The sequence below is a fragment of the Grammomys surdaster genome, unplaced genomic scaffold (assembly GCF_004785775.1).
Source record: "Grammomys surdaster isolate TR1022 unplaced genomic scaffold, NIH_TR_1.0 254, whole genome shotgun sequence".
NCBI lineage: Eukaryota > Metazoa > Chordata > Mammalia > Rodentia > Muridae > Grammomys > Grammomys surdaster.
Genome location: NW_021604695.1, coordinates 1033511 through 1049497, shown reverse-complemented (window position 1 = coordinate 1049497; position 15987 = coordinate 1033511). Strand labels below are relative to the sequence as shown.

Genomic DNA, 15987 nt, shown 5'->3' with positions numbered 1-15987 from the left:
TGGCGCTGCCCCTGTGTCTCTAAGGCCTGCCAACTTCAGAATTTGACCTGTGGCAAATGCAGCTGTCCTACCAAGTACAAGAGAAAGTATAACTGGAGCGCCAAGGCTAAGAGACCAAACACTACTGGGACTGGGCAGTGAGGGACCTAAATTTGTCTATCGCAGATTCAGACTCGGATTCTGTGGGAGCAACGCCCAAGAGGGCAGCTGCCGCAGCAGTCTGTTCATCTTGAGGATTTTCTATCAGTCATAAAAGAAATGTTCTGGTTTCAAAAGCTTTTGACAAGTGGGAAGAAGAATACTTAGTACATCTGTATACCAACAAGAGGTCTATCTGGAGAAGATGAGAGTGGCAATAACTGGTGCAAAGTGTCCAACCCCAATGGCATACAGAAAACACTCAGTAACTCTGATTTGTGTGTGTGTGGGGGTGCATGTGGTGTGTGTGTGTGTGTGTGTGTGTGTGTGTGGTGTGTAAGTGTGTGTGTGATGTGGTGTGTGTATGTGGTGTGTGTGTGGTGTATGTGGTGTATATGTGGTGTATGTGGTGTGTGTATGTGGGGTGTGTATGTGGTGTGTGTATGTGGTATGTGTGTGGTATATGTGGGGTGTGTATGTGGTGTGTGTGTGTGTATGTGGGGTGTGTATGTGGTGTGTGTGTGGTGTATGTGGTATGTATGTGGTGTGTGTATGTGGGGGGGGTGTGTGTGTATATATGTGGTGTGTGTATGTGGTGTGTGTATGTGGTGTGTGTGCATGTCCGTGTGTGTGTGTAAGAGTCTTGAGACCAGAGAGTATCTGGCCTGGGCTGGCAGACGCCTCCCTTCTTTGTGGAACGCCCCAGCTTCATACTCTCACACTCCAGTCTTGAACCTGAGCATGCCGACTCTGGGTGGAGGAGGATCTGTCCCTGCACGGAGCAGGGCTAGGACTCAAAGCGACTTCGGAGCTGTTTGAACTTGGACTTGTTGTATTTAGTGATGAGGTCCAGCTTGCTGTGGCCCAAGGTCAGCCGTTTCTCAGGTGCAAACAGGTCATTGCTACTACCATTTTGATGGCCACTTATGGGAGCTCCTGGGATGCCCGGCTCAGGTTTCTGCCTGGCACCCTGCAGTGGATGATACTTGGTGATGAGATCCAGTTTGCTGTGGCCCAGGGTTAGTCGCTTCTCATCTGCAGAGCCTCCTCCAGCCATGCGAACTGGGCTTGGTTCTGGGGGACAATTGGGTCCAGGTCCCTCACTCCTGAATGGGCCAAACTTGGTAATGAGGTCCAATTGACTGTGACCCAGGGTCTGCTGCCGGTCATCTAGACTAGGCTTGCCAGGCCTGGGTGGAGAATGGGCATCAGGGGGTATGTTAGAGGCCTGGGGCTTGCGGGTTTGTGGCAGGAGGTCCAGTTGGCCATGGTTTAGGGACAGCTTCCTGTCCTCTAGACTCAGCTCACCAGGTCTGAGGGAACCTGACTCAGGAGCACCCTGACCCTGGGACAAGAGATCCAGCTGGCTGTAGCTGTGACTCAGGGACAATCTCCTATCATCTAGCGCCTGCTCCCCATGCTGAAGGGAACCTGAAATGGGGGTAACTCTAGAGTTGGGGCCTCCTGCTTCTCCTGCTTTAGGGAAGGGGGTGAGGCGATCCAGGTGGTCATGGCTTTGACTCAGGGGTACTTTCTTCTCTTCCACTGTCTCCAGAGCTGTGCCAGGTACCCAACGGCCTCGTGGGAGGCTAGGGTCTTGACTCACTGGGAGTCCATTCTCTGGAAGCCGGGACAGTGCTGGGACTCCCCTAGTAAAGTGGAGGAGAGGGCGGGAACTTGGGAGCAGAGGTGACCCCACTGCCAAGGTCAAAGGACTGGTACTGCTGTGGTTGAGGGCTGGCGAGGACTGAGACCATGGGGATGCCCCCAGCTTGCTTAGGTTGGCCCTATAGGGTCCCGAAGGGGAAATATGGTTAGGATCTGAAAGTTGACGGTACAGGGATGGCTGGCCACCAGCTTCATGGTGGGCAGGACCTGGGGATGAGGACCCCATACCCATGTCACTGCGGCCACCACCTCCGGGTAGAGCAAGATAGGAAGAACGGGCCAGAAGAGGTGAGTGCTTGATGCTGCTGAGGCTGTTACTGGAGGGTGAGGAGCCTGTAGCACTTGGAATTCCAGGTCCAAAGGCCAGAGTCACAGGGGGAGGGCGAGGTACCTGGGAAATCAGTGAATCCTCATTGCCGCAGAAGCCCTCCACAGGCTGTGACTCTGCATACAGACATCGGAACTCCCGATCAAAGTCTTCCACAATGTGGCCTCTCAGTTGCAGCACCATGCTGGTGTGGGCCTGGCTGCAAAGCCAAGTGAAGCTGGGGTGGGGTGGAGGAGAGGGGCGGAGTTAAGAAGGAGTCAAAGCACGGAGTCCAAGGCTCTACCAGAGTCATAACTAGCGTCGAGTCAAGGATGAAGGTCTCCAAAGCCCTTCTATTTCCCATGTGCAGTAGTTACTTTCTATGCCCAGGCAGTAAGTAGAGTGGGCTGTCACCTACCTCTTGCCCTGCATGGTGCCTTAGCACACAGCAGGTGCTCCATTTGAAGGGATGGATAGAAGAGCTGCCCTTTCTAGATCATGGCCCAGCCCCCAGGCCCCTTCTCACCTGTAACTGCCTGCCACCACCTGTTCACAGTCAATGATGACAAACTTCTCCAGGGCCTGGCCGGTGAATCGGCGACCTGCCTTGCTGCAGTACGTGTCTCCACAGGTGCTCCGCACACGCATATTCTGGGCCAAGAGTACAGGGAGTTTGGTGGGAGGGTGGCCTTGGGACAATGGAGCTCAGGGCTGGAGAGGTGGCTCAGTCGTTAAGAGCACTCTTTTAGAGGACTTGAGTTCTAAGTCCCAACTCTTTCTGTGAGGCGGCTCCTAGTTCCCTGTAACACCAGGGCATTCTGACACCTCTGGCCTTCGCGAGCACCACATACATGTACCCATAATTTAAAATAATAAAAATAAATTGAAAGAAAAAAAGGAATAAGAAAATGGCAGTCAGGCCATGTCTGTGACCCAAAAGGTGTCCAGTCCCTCTTGCCCTCCCAAATCCCCCCTCTTTCCATGTTTGTAGCTCATACTGACCACCAGGTGGCCCCCATTGAGATCCATCTTATAACACATCTCCAGAAAGTACTTCAGGTGCTCTTGAGCCAGAAGGAGGTAGACAGGGACTCCACGTCGGCTGGAGGCCTCCATCAGGTCACACAGAAGCTCCATGTCAGTGAAAACATCCATCACCACAGCCACCACCTGAAAAGAGGAAGGGGAAATTCAGCCCCAGGAAAAGTATGGGGTTGAAAGCCAGGATCCAATGCAACACTAGAATCAGATTCTAATATATATCTATATATCTATATATCTATATATCTATATATCTATATATCTATACCTATACCTAAATCTATAGATAAATCTGTATCCATAGTCTCATTCTATAACCCAGCAATCCAAGCTGTCCCTGAGCTCACTCCTGTCTCAGACCCCTGATTATTGGGATTTCAGGCATGGGCCACTGTGCCGGCCTTAGTCTAGCATTCTTAGCTTGGCTGCAGGAAGAATTGACTGTCTTAACCTGGTTGCTTGAAAGTCTGAGAAATTTTTCTTTTCTTTCTTTTTTTTTTAAAATTTATTATGTCTACAGTGTTTTGCCTGCATGTGTGCCTATAGGCCAGAAGAGGACACCGGATCTCATTACAGATAGTTATGAGCCACTCTGTGGTTGCTGGAAACTGAACTCGGGACCGATGGAAGAACAGACAGTGTTCTTTACCTGTTAGCCATCTCTCCAGCCCTTGAGGGATGTCTATGGACAGTGTCTGATAACAGATTCTCAAAGATGCCTATAGATCAACTATGTGAGTCTGAAGCTCTGCTCTTTGGAGAATCGGAGAAGGCGGGAGTCAGAAGCAGATCCCAGTTTCCAGGCTGGTTCTCCATATTCCTCATTGGCACCAGCTTTGCTCTGGACTAGGGGAGCCTCTCCAAGGCTCTCGTACAAGGAAGAAAGCTGCAATCCAGTCCCAGAGATTTCCATGTCTTTTGCCAAACCTTGGTTTTGAAGCTGCAGAGGTCTGGTGTGACAGCTTTTCTCCTCAGCCTCCCTTTGCCTGCACTAAGTGGAGCCAAGCTTCCCACTCAGTTGAGGGCTGAGGCTTATGCCTCCAATCTACAGGATTTTTCTCATGCCCCCAGATGTCCCTTCTTCCCATTGTGTGTGTCTACTGTGATTCTTCTGTCCTATGAAGGACTTTGGGAGCAGGAGGGACAGAGACCACCCCTGGAGCTTGGAACCAAAAGGAAGTGGGTTCGAATGCACAACCCTCCACTTCCTAGAAGTAGTCTTGCACTTGCGAGGGAGCCTCAGCTTCCTGGTCTGCTACATGGGTGCATCCCATAGTTACAAGGGATAAATGTGAGGCCACTGGACACACAGCAGAAGCTCAGTTAACCATGCCTTTCCCCTTTCCTGCTGCCTCCTTAACAAATGGACAACACTGGGTATAGGGAAGAAAACACTTCCAAGGCCAGTTTGGGGATGGGTGGTGGCCCAGCCCAGGAGCCCGACTCTTAGCCCAGGGGCAGAAAGGTCTAATTGGTGGTGAGCAGGAAGGGCACTGGGGATGCTCCAGTATGAAGCACAGGTCTGGCCAGTGTGGGAGGAGCTGGCATGAAAGATCAAAGTAGGACAAGGATGACAACAGCAACAAACTCGCTAATTACCCCACAGTGCCAATCATACTCAGTCCTCCTGTGCCTAGGGCACAGGCAAGCTTGCTAGCAAGGCCTTGACAGTGCTGGTGGGATCCTGGCTTTCCATCTCTGCAGCAGGAGTCTGCTCCTATCTCGAATCCTGCCGGGGGTTCATATCTAGTCCCTCATCTGGGTAGGAGCCAGGGCTCCACCAGCGAACCTGCACTGTCATGAGGCTGGAGGCTTCCCAATGGGACAACCCCTTCCTAATGTCCCCAGACCCAGCTGCTTCCACTCTACAGTCCGCCTGCATGACAAAATAAAAACAGAGTCCATGCCAAAACCCATGCACCAGTGCTTACCGCCCTGCTTCAGACCCCACTGCTGATGCAGTACGGAGCTTGATATGCAGCTGGAGCTAAGGCGAGCTGTGCCCTGGTCAGAGCCAGACACTTTTCTCCCTCCCAGACCCAGACAGCCTCTCTAGGCAAGTTCCCTCTAGCCATCTCTGGCTTCAGCTCTTTCCTTTGTAAGTCAAGGTTGTAGCTCAGATGTTCACCATGGTTGAGTTCTTAGTCTGGGGTGGGGAGAGAGGAGTCATAAAGCTTTCTGAGGGCCAGAGAGACAGTTCAGTGGTTAAGAACAGCACTGGCTTCTCTTACAGAGGACCTAGGTTCGATTCCCTTCACACATGAATCCCATTTACAGGTGAGGAGCTGAGGTGCAGAGAGAGGCAGAGCTGATCATGAAAGTCACACAGCCTAGAATGACAGGCCTGAGAGACGAAGCAGCTCTGTCCAGCCTGGAAACATGTTTTATTGACTTCTAAGATCTCTAAGGTCACAAAGGTTCCAAGTGCAGGATCACCTAGACTGTCAACTCTGTAACTCACAACAGTCTGTAATTCTAGTTCCAGGAGATTAGATGCTCTCCTCTGGCCTCCACTGACATCAGGCCTGTACATGGTGTGCACACATGCAAGGCAGGGAAAACACTCATGAACATAAAAATAAATCTTAATTTTTTTTTTCCCTGATGCTCTAATGAAAGCAATAAATTCCCTCCCAAGAAAGGTAAGGTAAGGACCCTTGCTAGTAATTCCACATGCACTTCTGGCCTGAGCCGGAAGTTCCAGCGCCCTGAGCCACGCTCTGTGCTGAGCTAATGTTCAGGAATGCCAAAGGGTACCAAGGAAAATACAGCACCTGCCCATCCTCTACACACTGGGAATCTAACAGAGGGCAGAGACTCTAGTTCTCTGATTATGCTTCTGTGTGTCTCAAACTGGTTTCCCCTACCCCCACCCCCATCCCCGTCCTTGCCCAGTGAGCCCACATCTATGAAATGAATGAAGAGGAGAGGCCCTTACCGTTTGGGCCTGACTGAAGAGGAATCGCAGCAGGTCCTTGATGCTCTTGCCTTTGTCCCTTTGAAAATGAACTACAGCCTGAGTGGGGCTGAAACCTGTGGCCTGTGGCACTTCAGGCCAGCCCAGGTCTAGGTCTGGGGGATCTAAGTCAGAAGCCATGGGGAAGTAGGTGCCTGAGGTAACTTCAGAGAGCATGCTGAGGCGGTCTTGGCCTAAGGTCTCTGACCCCTGAGCCTCGCTGAGCTCGGAAACCCCACGCACATGGCTGATCATGTAGTCCACGTCCAGGGCACTCAGGAAGGGCAGCTCCCGCTCCTCAGAGATGACCTGAAGGTAGGCAGCCTCACCCCGTTCCAGGAGGGCGTCTGCCGCCAGTCTTGCAGCCTCGCTGTGCTGGAGCACCAGGGGTGAGCTCTCCCTCCACCAGGGCCGCTTCAGCTCCTCCACCCGGCTCCGCAGGGGTCCTGCCATGCCCTGGGTCCCGGCAGGCACTATATGGCTAAATGTGTGCATCCACCTAGAGCCCAACCCACCCGAGGCTCCATGGCTTGCGTCTGGGCTGGCTGCTATAAGGAAGTAGATACTGCCTCCAGCTTGGCAGCCCTGCATGTGCGGCAGGGCCCCCAAACTGTTGCCACCCTAAGTCTGAACCATGCTCCTCCCCATTGCCCCTGGCCTTGGGAACCTGTCGGGTCAGTCCCACCCGTCTGTTGTTGGGACACGCCTGCTCAAGGAAGTGGCAGTGCCAGGCCCTTCATGTATGCTGCTGGCTCTTCTCCAGCCTTCCCTGTACTCCAGGGGAATACAGCCACAGGCATGCAACCCTGACCTTCAGCAACCTGCAGAGGATAGTACACACACACACACACACACACACACACACACACACGGTATTGGGGACATGGTAGATGAATGTCTCAAGGCACACAAGCAGATCTGCTAACACCAACAACTGACCGGCATGTACAGGTCTACACACGCATTTGGATCAAACACATGTAAATGAACCCAACATTAGCATAGAGACTGGCCATAAGCCTCACACATACCATGTAGGTAGAGCATATGCCTTAGTCCATAGACATGTAAGACCCCCAGTGAGGGCAGAACGGCATAAGAACTATCAGGAACATCAACCCTGTGTATCTCCTACCAGGACCCCTGCCCATAACCAGCATGGCTCTCTCTGCCACCATAACCAAGGTGATCACAGCATCCTCAGTTCATCCTCCAAAGACTTGGATTAGGAATCCTCACTCTGACCCCCAAGAATGGCCAGAGACTTAAAATGCTTGGCTTCCGTACCCTACCCTCGCTGAATGTGTCAGAAGTTCTGAGAGTCTAGGAAAGACTGAAGTTTGCCCCTTTTTTGTCTATTATATTAATAAGAGTTTTAATTGGTATATATTCATTGTACATGGTATTAGGTTTTGTAAAGACTTCTTTCATTTAAATTGGAGCATCCCTTCTTTGTCAAGACAGAGTCTTGGGGCTGGAGAGTTGGCTCCAAGGTTAAAAGCACTTGTTACTCTTGCAGAGGACCTGAGTTCATTTCCCAGTCTCCATGTGGTGGCTCACAACCATCTGTAACTCCCAGTTCCAGGAGCTCTAACGCCCTCTTACAAGCTCTGTGGGTACGAGACATGAGCACGGCACACATACATACACGTATGATGGCAAACCACATTTAAAAAAGGGACAGAGTCTCATGTAGCCCAGGCTAACCTTGATGACACAATGTAGCCAAGGATGACCATAGAGTTCTGGTCTTCTTGCCTCCACCTCCCAGTGTTGGGATTATAGCATGCATCACCACTCCCAGTTTCTGCAGTGTTGAGATTCTAAACCAGGGCTTTGTTAGATGAACACACTACCCACATCAGCAGCCAGGTTCCGAACTTGACTTTTCAGCCAGTGCTGTAACGACTGTGCCCGTGCACTGAGTGATGGGCTAAGGCAGACAGCTGCATCTCCAGAACATTGAGTTCCGAGGATGCTCTCAGTCTGGTTGGAGCTAGGCTCTCCTCCTCTGGGGCAGATAGCAGACAGACATACAGCAAGGTCAGGAGGAAAACAGAACAGGTGTCTGCCTCAGGATTTACGGGCCTGTCCTCTGAGAATGGGGAAGCAAAGAAGGGGCCATTCGTGGACAATTGCACACAGTGGCAGAATGAGGGGTAGGGGGAATAGATTAGTTATCACCCTCCTACAGAGGAGTGAGATGTAATGAGGGTGTTTAGAAATCAAGAACCCCTAAAGCTTTATGTTATAGACTGTCCAGTATGATTGAATTTAGTTTATTTGGTGTCTGGTCAGGTCTAAAACACAGGGTCTTCTGAAAGAGATCGCAGGGTGGAGAGGGGTGGATGGAAAGGATAGGTAGGAGATGGGACAGAGAGGAGAGGGGCCCTAGAGAATCAGGCACCATTGACTAAGACTCAAAATGATTCCATTTCATACCAGGCATAGGGGCAGAAACCAGAGAAGCGGGTCCTCCAAGGGGCCCTTCCCTGGGGGGGTTGGTAGGCTATTAAAGTGGTAAGATGCTAGGTAAACAAAGTCAGACCGTGGGAGGGTGATGAGCTGTGGAGGCAGCAAGAGTAGCAGAGCCCTCATTAGGACCTCCTTATCTCTAGATTTGTTTGAGGAGAGCATCAGGGCTCCCAGAGGCAGGCAGGCTCCTGAGCTGTCCACTGTGTTTATCTCAGAAACATGTTTTTAGTGCTGTATCTTGTTTATCACCTTTTAAATGTATTTGTTTGTTTGTCTATTGTGTGTGTGCATGCCGACCATGCATGAAGGCCAGCGGAGGACAACTTTCAGGAGCCAGATCTTGCCTTCTACTAAACAGATCCTGGGGCTTGAACTCAGGTTACCAGGTTTGGTGGTAGATACCTTTGCCTGCTGAGCCATCTCACTGGCCCCATGTTTACTACTTTTTTGTTTGGTTGGTTTTAGGTTTTCTTTGGGTATCCCTGACTGTCCTGGAACTTGCTCTGTAGACCATGCAGGCCTTCGAACTCAAAGAGATTCCCCTGTCTCTGCCTCCTGAGTGCTGGGATCGAAGGTGTGCACCACCACCACCCAGCCTGTCTACTGTGTTTAATTATGGTAAAAATGCACATGGAATTTGCCAATGCCATCAGTGGACTTCAGCGGGATTAAGTACACCCACCACTACATCCGTCTCAAATGTCACCATCTCACAAACCCAAGACTCCGTCCACTAAACAGCACTTCCATTTCTCCCTCTCCATAGAGTCTGCTCTATTTTTGGTCCCTATAAACTGCCTCAGGGACCTCGTTTAGGGGAGCCATGGCGCGTGCATTTGTCTTTACGTGAACAGCTCCATTCATTTAGCACAGTGCCTTCATTTCATCCCTGTGGTAGCACGCACACTGCACTATTTCATTGTGTGTGTATCACATGTGAACATCCATTCATTCACTAACAGATAATTTGGTTGTCTATATGTTTGCTTTTTTATAATTGCTCCATTTAAACAACATGAGACTAGAAACTTTTCTCAATGTTGTTAGTTATATTTTGATTTTTTTGAGACAGGTAGCCGGGCAGTGGTGGCGCACACCTTTAATCCCAGCACTTGGGAGGCAGAGGCAGGCGGATTTCTGAGTCTGAGGACAGCCTGGTCTACAGAGTGAGTTCCAGGACAGCCAGGGCTACACAGAGAAACCCTGTCTCGAAAAAACAAACAAACAAAAACCAACAACAACAACAAAAAACCCCCAACAACAACAACAACAACAACAACAAAAGAGAGAGACAGGTAGCCCAGGCTGGCCTCAAACTTACTAAGTATCTGAAGATGACCTTCCATTCCTGATTCTCTTTCCTTTGTTCCCCAAGTGCTGGGACTGCAGGCATGCGTCACCATGCCTGGCTAGATTCTATTTTTGTGAGAGTAAAAAAAAAAAAAAAAAAAAAATTGAACGCAGGTAAATGAGTATATACGCATACCTATGCAGAACAGTACCTGAGCACGACTCTGTGTGCGCACTGTAATGGCCGTGGGTTGTGTGCGTACTGATGTATCTGCCTGAATGCTGGATGTTGGCATGTACACCTACTTTGCATGTCTATGTGAAAACCTGTTTGGTTACTGAGTATCTGGGCAAGTGGGGTAGCCCTTGACACCAATTATGGACTATGTGGAATTTTGTTATTTGGACTCTCTCTCTCTCTCTCTCTCTCTCTCTCTCTCTCTCTCTCTCTCTCTCTCTCTCTGTGTGTGTGTGTGTGTGTGTGTGTGTAGCTTAGTGCAAAGGGGCAGGGTGAGAAGGTGAAAGGAAAATGGTCCCAAGGATCCCTGACATCTCAGTAATAATAGGATGTGGATCAAACCTAGGTCCCCCAGGTTGTAAGACACGTACTCTTCCCTTTGGACCAAAGGGTTAAAGGGCAATGGGAGGGTAAACAGGTGGATATTGACCTTGGGGCTGGGCCTTGAGGTACTGGCCTAGGGTTATGGGAGCCACTTGACAGACCAAAGTTCAGCCTATGGCTGCACTGTGTGTGGCACAGGCCCCATAATGACTATTATTAAGAGGAAGGAAAATATTTTCTTGTCCAGAGGGAGTGTCCGGCGCCTTCCTGGCAATGCTTGGCCTTCCTGGGGGCCATTTAGTCTTGTCTGTCGTCTATCGCAAGCCAAGTGGCGCCTGGGCAGGTGCCTGTCATGTAGGGATGGGACAGAGGCTGGCTGTAGTATCCCAGTCTCAGGCTGTTAGCACTGTCACATGCCATCACTGTGGTCCTTCTGGGTCAGGGAAGACAGGATTCTGGAGGATGGGTGGTTCAGAGCTGGAGAGGCAAGGGAGACAATGGGGAAGGGTCCTGGAGGCTGGGTGGAGCTGCATGGTGAGGATGAGGAGGGCTCTGCCAGGTATAGTGTAGTGTACACTTTAGTAATCCCAGCACCCAGGAGGCTGGGTTAGGGAGACTGAAATTAAGGCCAGCTGGACTACACAGAGACGTCTCATCTCAAAAAGCATGTATATACACATATATGCTGGGTGTGGTGGCACACACCTTTAGTCCCAGTACCTGGGAGGCAGTGGCAGAGGCAGGCAAATATCTGTGAGTTTGAGGCCTATCTCAAAAACTAATAAATATACACTCAGCTGATGCAGAATGGCAAGCAGGCCATTCCAGGCTGGAGGACGAAGGTCAGGATGCTCTAGAAGGAAGGTGGGGTTTGAGAAGCCTAGCACGGGACTGTAGGGAAGTCTCCAGAGCCACACCAGGCAGAATCCTGTGGGCCTCACAGAAGTTAGGAAGACTCCAGAGCCAAATCCAAGGACGCTCAGGAAGCCACCTGGTGTTTAAGAGTGGCCCGAAACAGCCCAGTTAAGTGTGATTCATTCAGAGTGCCACATGGGTCTTTAGAAGGTCACTAACTTTCCAATTGTCCCATCCTGAAACTCCCAGGGGCTGAGACTAGGGGCTAGCCTAACCAGGGACCATGGTTGTGCCATTGAACTGAGTCAGAGCTGCTGGTTGGAACAATGTCTCTACCTCTTAATAGGTGAGGTCACATTCTGAGTCACAGAGACTTAGTCAAATGAGGCCAGTGGAAGGTTATGAGGAGTAAACCCATGGCAACTGTCTGACAGAGTAGCCATAGCCTCTCTGGATTTGCTGGATTCCAGAGCACCTCAGGCCCTGGGAGGACAGGAGTTGGATGTTGGTCCAAATAGAGATGAGGAAGGGACTGAGGATGTCTGTCTAATCAGTCTCTTGTAGATCCGAGACTGGCCCTGAAGGCCAAGATGGCTGCCAGCAATGTCAGTGGAGTGTGGCCAACAGGTCTCACTAGTGCCTTTAGGATCTGGCCTAACAGAGGAGGCAAGGTCATCCCTTCCTCTGCATGTGTGTGTCCCAGCTTGTGGGAAGGACATTTTGTTTTCCTGAAGAGTGACAGTGACACTGTAAGGGATCATCTCAATCACCCACTTAACCTCACTGGCCTCTGGCCCCATCCATCCATCCGATCCCACCCACTGGTCCCCTACAATCCCACTCATGTTCCCACTCCACTCTGTGGGAGACGGCTGAGAGGGCTGTCCCTCTTCAGCATCCTCATGGCCTCTTCCTTTCCTTCCCAGGAAAGAGAAATGACCTGTCTGATGATGGCTTGGGAAGGGGCAGGACTCAGGTCTTGTTAGGCTCATTCTCTCATTCATCTCTCCTCCTCCTCCTCCTCCTCCTCCTCCTCCTCCTCCTCCTCCTCCTCTTCCTCCTCCTCCTCCTCTTCCTCCTGCTCCTCCTTCACCACCACCACCACCACCACCACCACCACCACCACCACCACCTCCACCTCCTCCTCCTTCTCCTCCTCCTTCTGCCCCACCTTAGGGAAATTTAGCATTTTCTGTATATATCTACTCTTTATAAACTCACAAAGGAACCCTGCAGAGAGGAACTCTGATATTAGCAACTCTGTTTGATGTTCATCAGAGACACTAGTAATGCCACCGTTTTTATGTTCATCTGTCTGGTGTCTTATTTCTTGCTCCATTCTGAACTTGCGAGGAGGAAGAAACATTATCTACTGAACCTTTCAGCACCCTGTCACAGATTCAGTCGCCTCTCCTTATCCATCCCTTCCCTTTCTCTCAGTCCAGTCTCTCTAACATGGATTCAGTATCTACTTTCATCTAGTACTGAGGCAGGGGGTTCCCAAAGATGAGTAATAGCTTGTGTCTGCCCTGGAAAGGCTCACAGATGAGTGAGGAAGATAGACTCATAAATAATTATAAACCACGGATTAAACCAATGTATAAACCGAAGGACTTAGTGTCCACGACCCATTCTAAGGCTTTAGAGAAACCAGGCTCTCTGGAAGTTTTCTTCTTATCCTCTTCTCCGCATTCTGGAAAGGGGCTGTTGATATGGGCAGATTCTGGGTCCTAGTTTCTCACCAGCTATGGCTCAGAAAGGTCCCCAAAAAGCTGTGACTACGGAGAATCAGGGGTCTGAGCTCTAATATACCCCTTTCTAAGACAGAATGCTGTGGACAGGGTAGGCAAGGGATGGTGGCATAGTGGGGGGAGGGGAGAGGCTGGTAGTGACCAGTAACAGCAGGGCAGCGACAGGAGAGCTACACCCAAGGGAAGAGCTGAAACCATTTACAGCCATCTCATTTCTTCCCAGTAAACCCATTAGCTCCTTTCCCAAACGACTTCTGAATGGTGGACACTTCTAGATTCCCTGAGCGTCACTAACTGCTGGCCAGTGTTCTTCTCCTCTCTCGTCCAGGCTTCTCTCTTCAGGAATTCCTCTCCCATTCATCTTTGCAATCCTCCATCTTAAGAAAGGGTTCAAAGGCCGGGCAGTGGTGGCGCACGCCTTTAATCCCAGCACTTGGGAGGCAGAGGCCAGCCAGGGCTACACAGAGAAACCCTGTCTCGAAAAACCAAAAAAAAAGAAAGGGTTCAAAGGGGCTGGTGAGATGGCTCAGTGGTTAAAAGCACTGGCTGCTTTTCCAAAGGTCCTGAGTTCAATTCTCAGCAACCACATGATGGCTCACAACCATCTATAATGGGATTTGATTCCTGCTTCAGAAGTGAACAAAGGCAGAGTGCTTATATACATCAAACACATGAATAAATAATCTTTTTTAAAAAAGGAAAAGGTTCAAGCTGGGTGTGGTGATGCACACCCTTAATACTAGCACTTGGGAGGCAGAAGCAGGTAGATCTCTGTGAGTTTGAGTCCATCCTGGTCTAAGTAGTGAATCCTAAGCCATCCTGGGCTATTCAGTAAAACTCTGCTGAAAAGAGGGATATGGATGGGCTAAGAGACGGCTTAGTGATTGCAAGCACTGGCTGCTCTTCCAGGGGACTGAGACCCATGGCAGTGTCATCATAGTGTAATCGCCACCCTCTGTAATGCTAGTTCTAGGAGATGTAACACTGTATGGCTTCAGGCAATAGGTGCACATACAGTACACACACATACACACAGGCAAAAGACACCTAGCCATGATTCTCCTTATTCACAACCATCCTTGGAGACCTCACTGGGCCACTGTTGGTCAGTCTAGGACCCAGAATCTGCCCAGAACTCACTCAAACTCAAATACACACAAAATGAACCTTTTTGGGGTGGGGGTGGGGTAAGGAAGGGTTCTTTTCACCTTGCCAGGTCCAGGTCTTGTTTGAGAAGAAGCCAGATTTTGATAGGGATTAATGACAAGAGTCCTTAACATTCAAGGAAAATCCTTACTATTCAACTAAGTGTGATTTCTTCTCAGCTTACATCTCCAAAGACTCAAATGCTGTCCTCAGGTGCTGCCGATACCTTGTCTGCATCCTCTCAGTGATCAATCGTGTTCTTAGAATATTCCAGAACCCTTAAACCTCCCCAGCTTACTCTCTGCTCCCTGCCCTTCTAGAAGCTCTCTTCACCCCCTCAGCCTCCTCTCCAGATCCTGCCTTCTATGCCTGTTCTTGCTGTTCCTACACCTCTTCTAAGAGCCGCCACCTCTCTGCCAGTCTCCTCTCACCCCGCTCTGCCACCCTACCCCTGGGTATCCATTCACTTTCATGATTACAGGTCATCTCTATACCCAAGACAGACTCAGCATCCTCATCTTTTTTTGAGACAGGGTCTCTCTATGAGGCTCTGGCTGTCCTGTCCTGGAACTTACCTGTGTAGATCAGGCTGGCCTCAAACTCACGGAGATCTGTCTGCCTCTACCTCCCAAGTTCTGAAATTAAAGGTGTGCATCCACTCATCTTAAGGTCTAGCCTTCCCTTCCTCAGAGCATCTCTTCTGCCTGAGTCTGCCTCCTACCTAGATTCCCAGATACCCTGAAGTGTATAAAGAACAATTAGGTAGGGCCCAGATGACATGCTCAGTGGATCCCACCATTGCACAGTGGGGTGGTTGTCCCTGCCACACCTAACTTGGGGTGCTATAATTATCACCTGGATATAACCCAACCAAGAGGAGGCTTGCCCAGGTCATCTGTTGCCAGATAGCAGCAGCTGGCTTCCTAAAAGCTTTTCTATCTTCTTCAGTACACTGAGCAGTTGCAATAGGAGGTCCTGGTGAGTATTCTCTGAAATGTCTCTGTTATTCTCAGGACCAGAGCCAAGATGGGTAGACCCCTTTCTTGGCCTAGGCTCATGCATCCTGCTACTGTCAAGTTGAAATCCTTACTGAGAAAGTGGGACAAGGGGGCGCTCACTGCTGCAGATCTAGTCTCTCCCAGAGCAGGAAGCCTCCTCTGTAACCTTTCCTCCTCTCAGCAGCCAAGGCTGTGGGTTCACCAGAGTCCCATGCCTTTGCCTGAGCAGCCCCTCACTTCCTGGTTGTCCATTCATTCTGTCCTAACTGCGCCCACCCCTGGATTTTCTGATTTCAAATTTCCTTGTATTTTCCAGTTGTGTATAGCACATACAAGCTCACGAGGCTCAAGTGCTTTAACTCTGTGTGTGTGTGTGTGTGTGTGTGTGTGTTGTTTGTGTTGTTACCTGTGCTGTGGAAGGTAGAGGACAGAAGACGATTTGCAGGACTCAGTTCTCTCCTAACCACGTGGGGTCCCAGAAATCTAAGTGGGGTCACTGGGTTCAGCAGCCAGCCTTTATCCACTGAACTGCCTTGCTGGCCCTTTCTTTTATTGACATAGGGTTTCACGCTGTAGCTCAGGACAGTTGTGCCTCAGCCATGCCTGGCTTTTTAAATAATGGTGTTTCTTAACTTATTTTGGCCACCTCTGGAAGTTTATCAAAAGGGGAAAAAAAAAATTCCCCAAGAGCAGTCTTCCCAGGGACAGGAAATAATCCCTTCTACTTGTTTGTCTAACACTTTTCTAATTAAAAAAGAAAGAAAGAAAGAAAGAAAGAAAGAAAGAAAGAAAGAAAGAAA

At 50.1% G+C, this 15987-nt stretch overlaps 1 protein-coding gene across 1 annotated transcript; it reads right to left on the bottom strand.

Annotated features, from left to right (window-relative positions):
* Nucleotides 1–925: 925 nt before the first annotated feature.
* Fam83c (family with sequence similarity 83 member C) lies at nt 926–6705 on the bottom strand. The gene is made up of 4 exons (XM_028775222.1): nt 6093–6705; nt 3116–3283; nt 2640–2764; nt 926–2351 (listed from the first exon to the last, which is right to left on the bottom strand). The coding sequence occupies exons 1-4, from the start codon at nt 6699–6701 to the stop codon at nt 926–928; spliced, it is 2328 nt and encodes a 775-aa protein (XP_028631055.1). The 5' UTR covers nt 6702–6705.
* Nucleotides 6706–15987: the final 9282 nt, after the last annotated feature.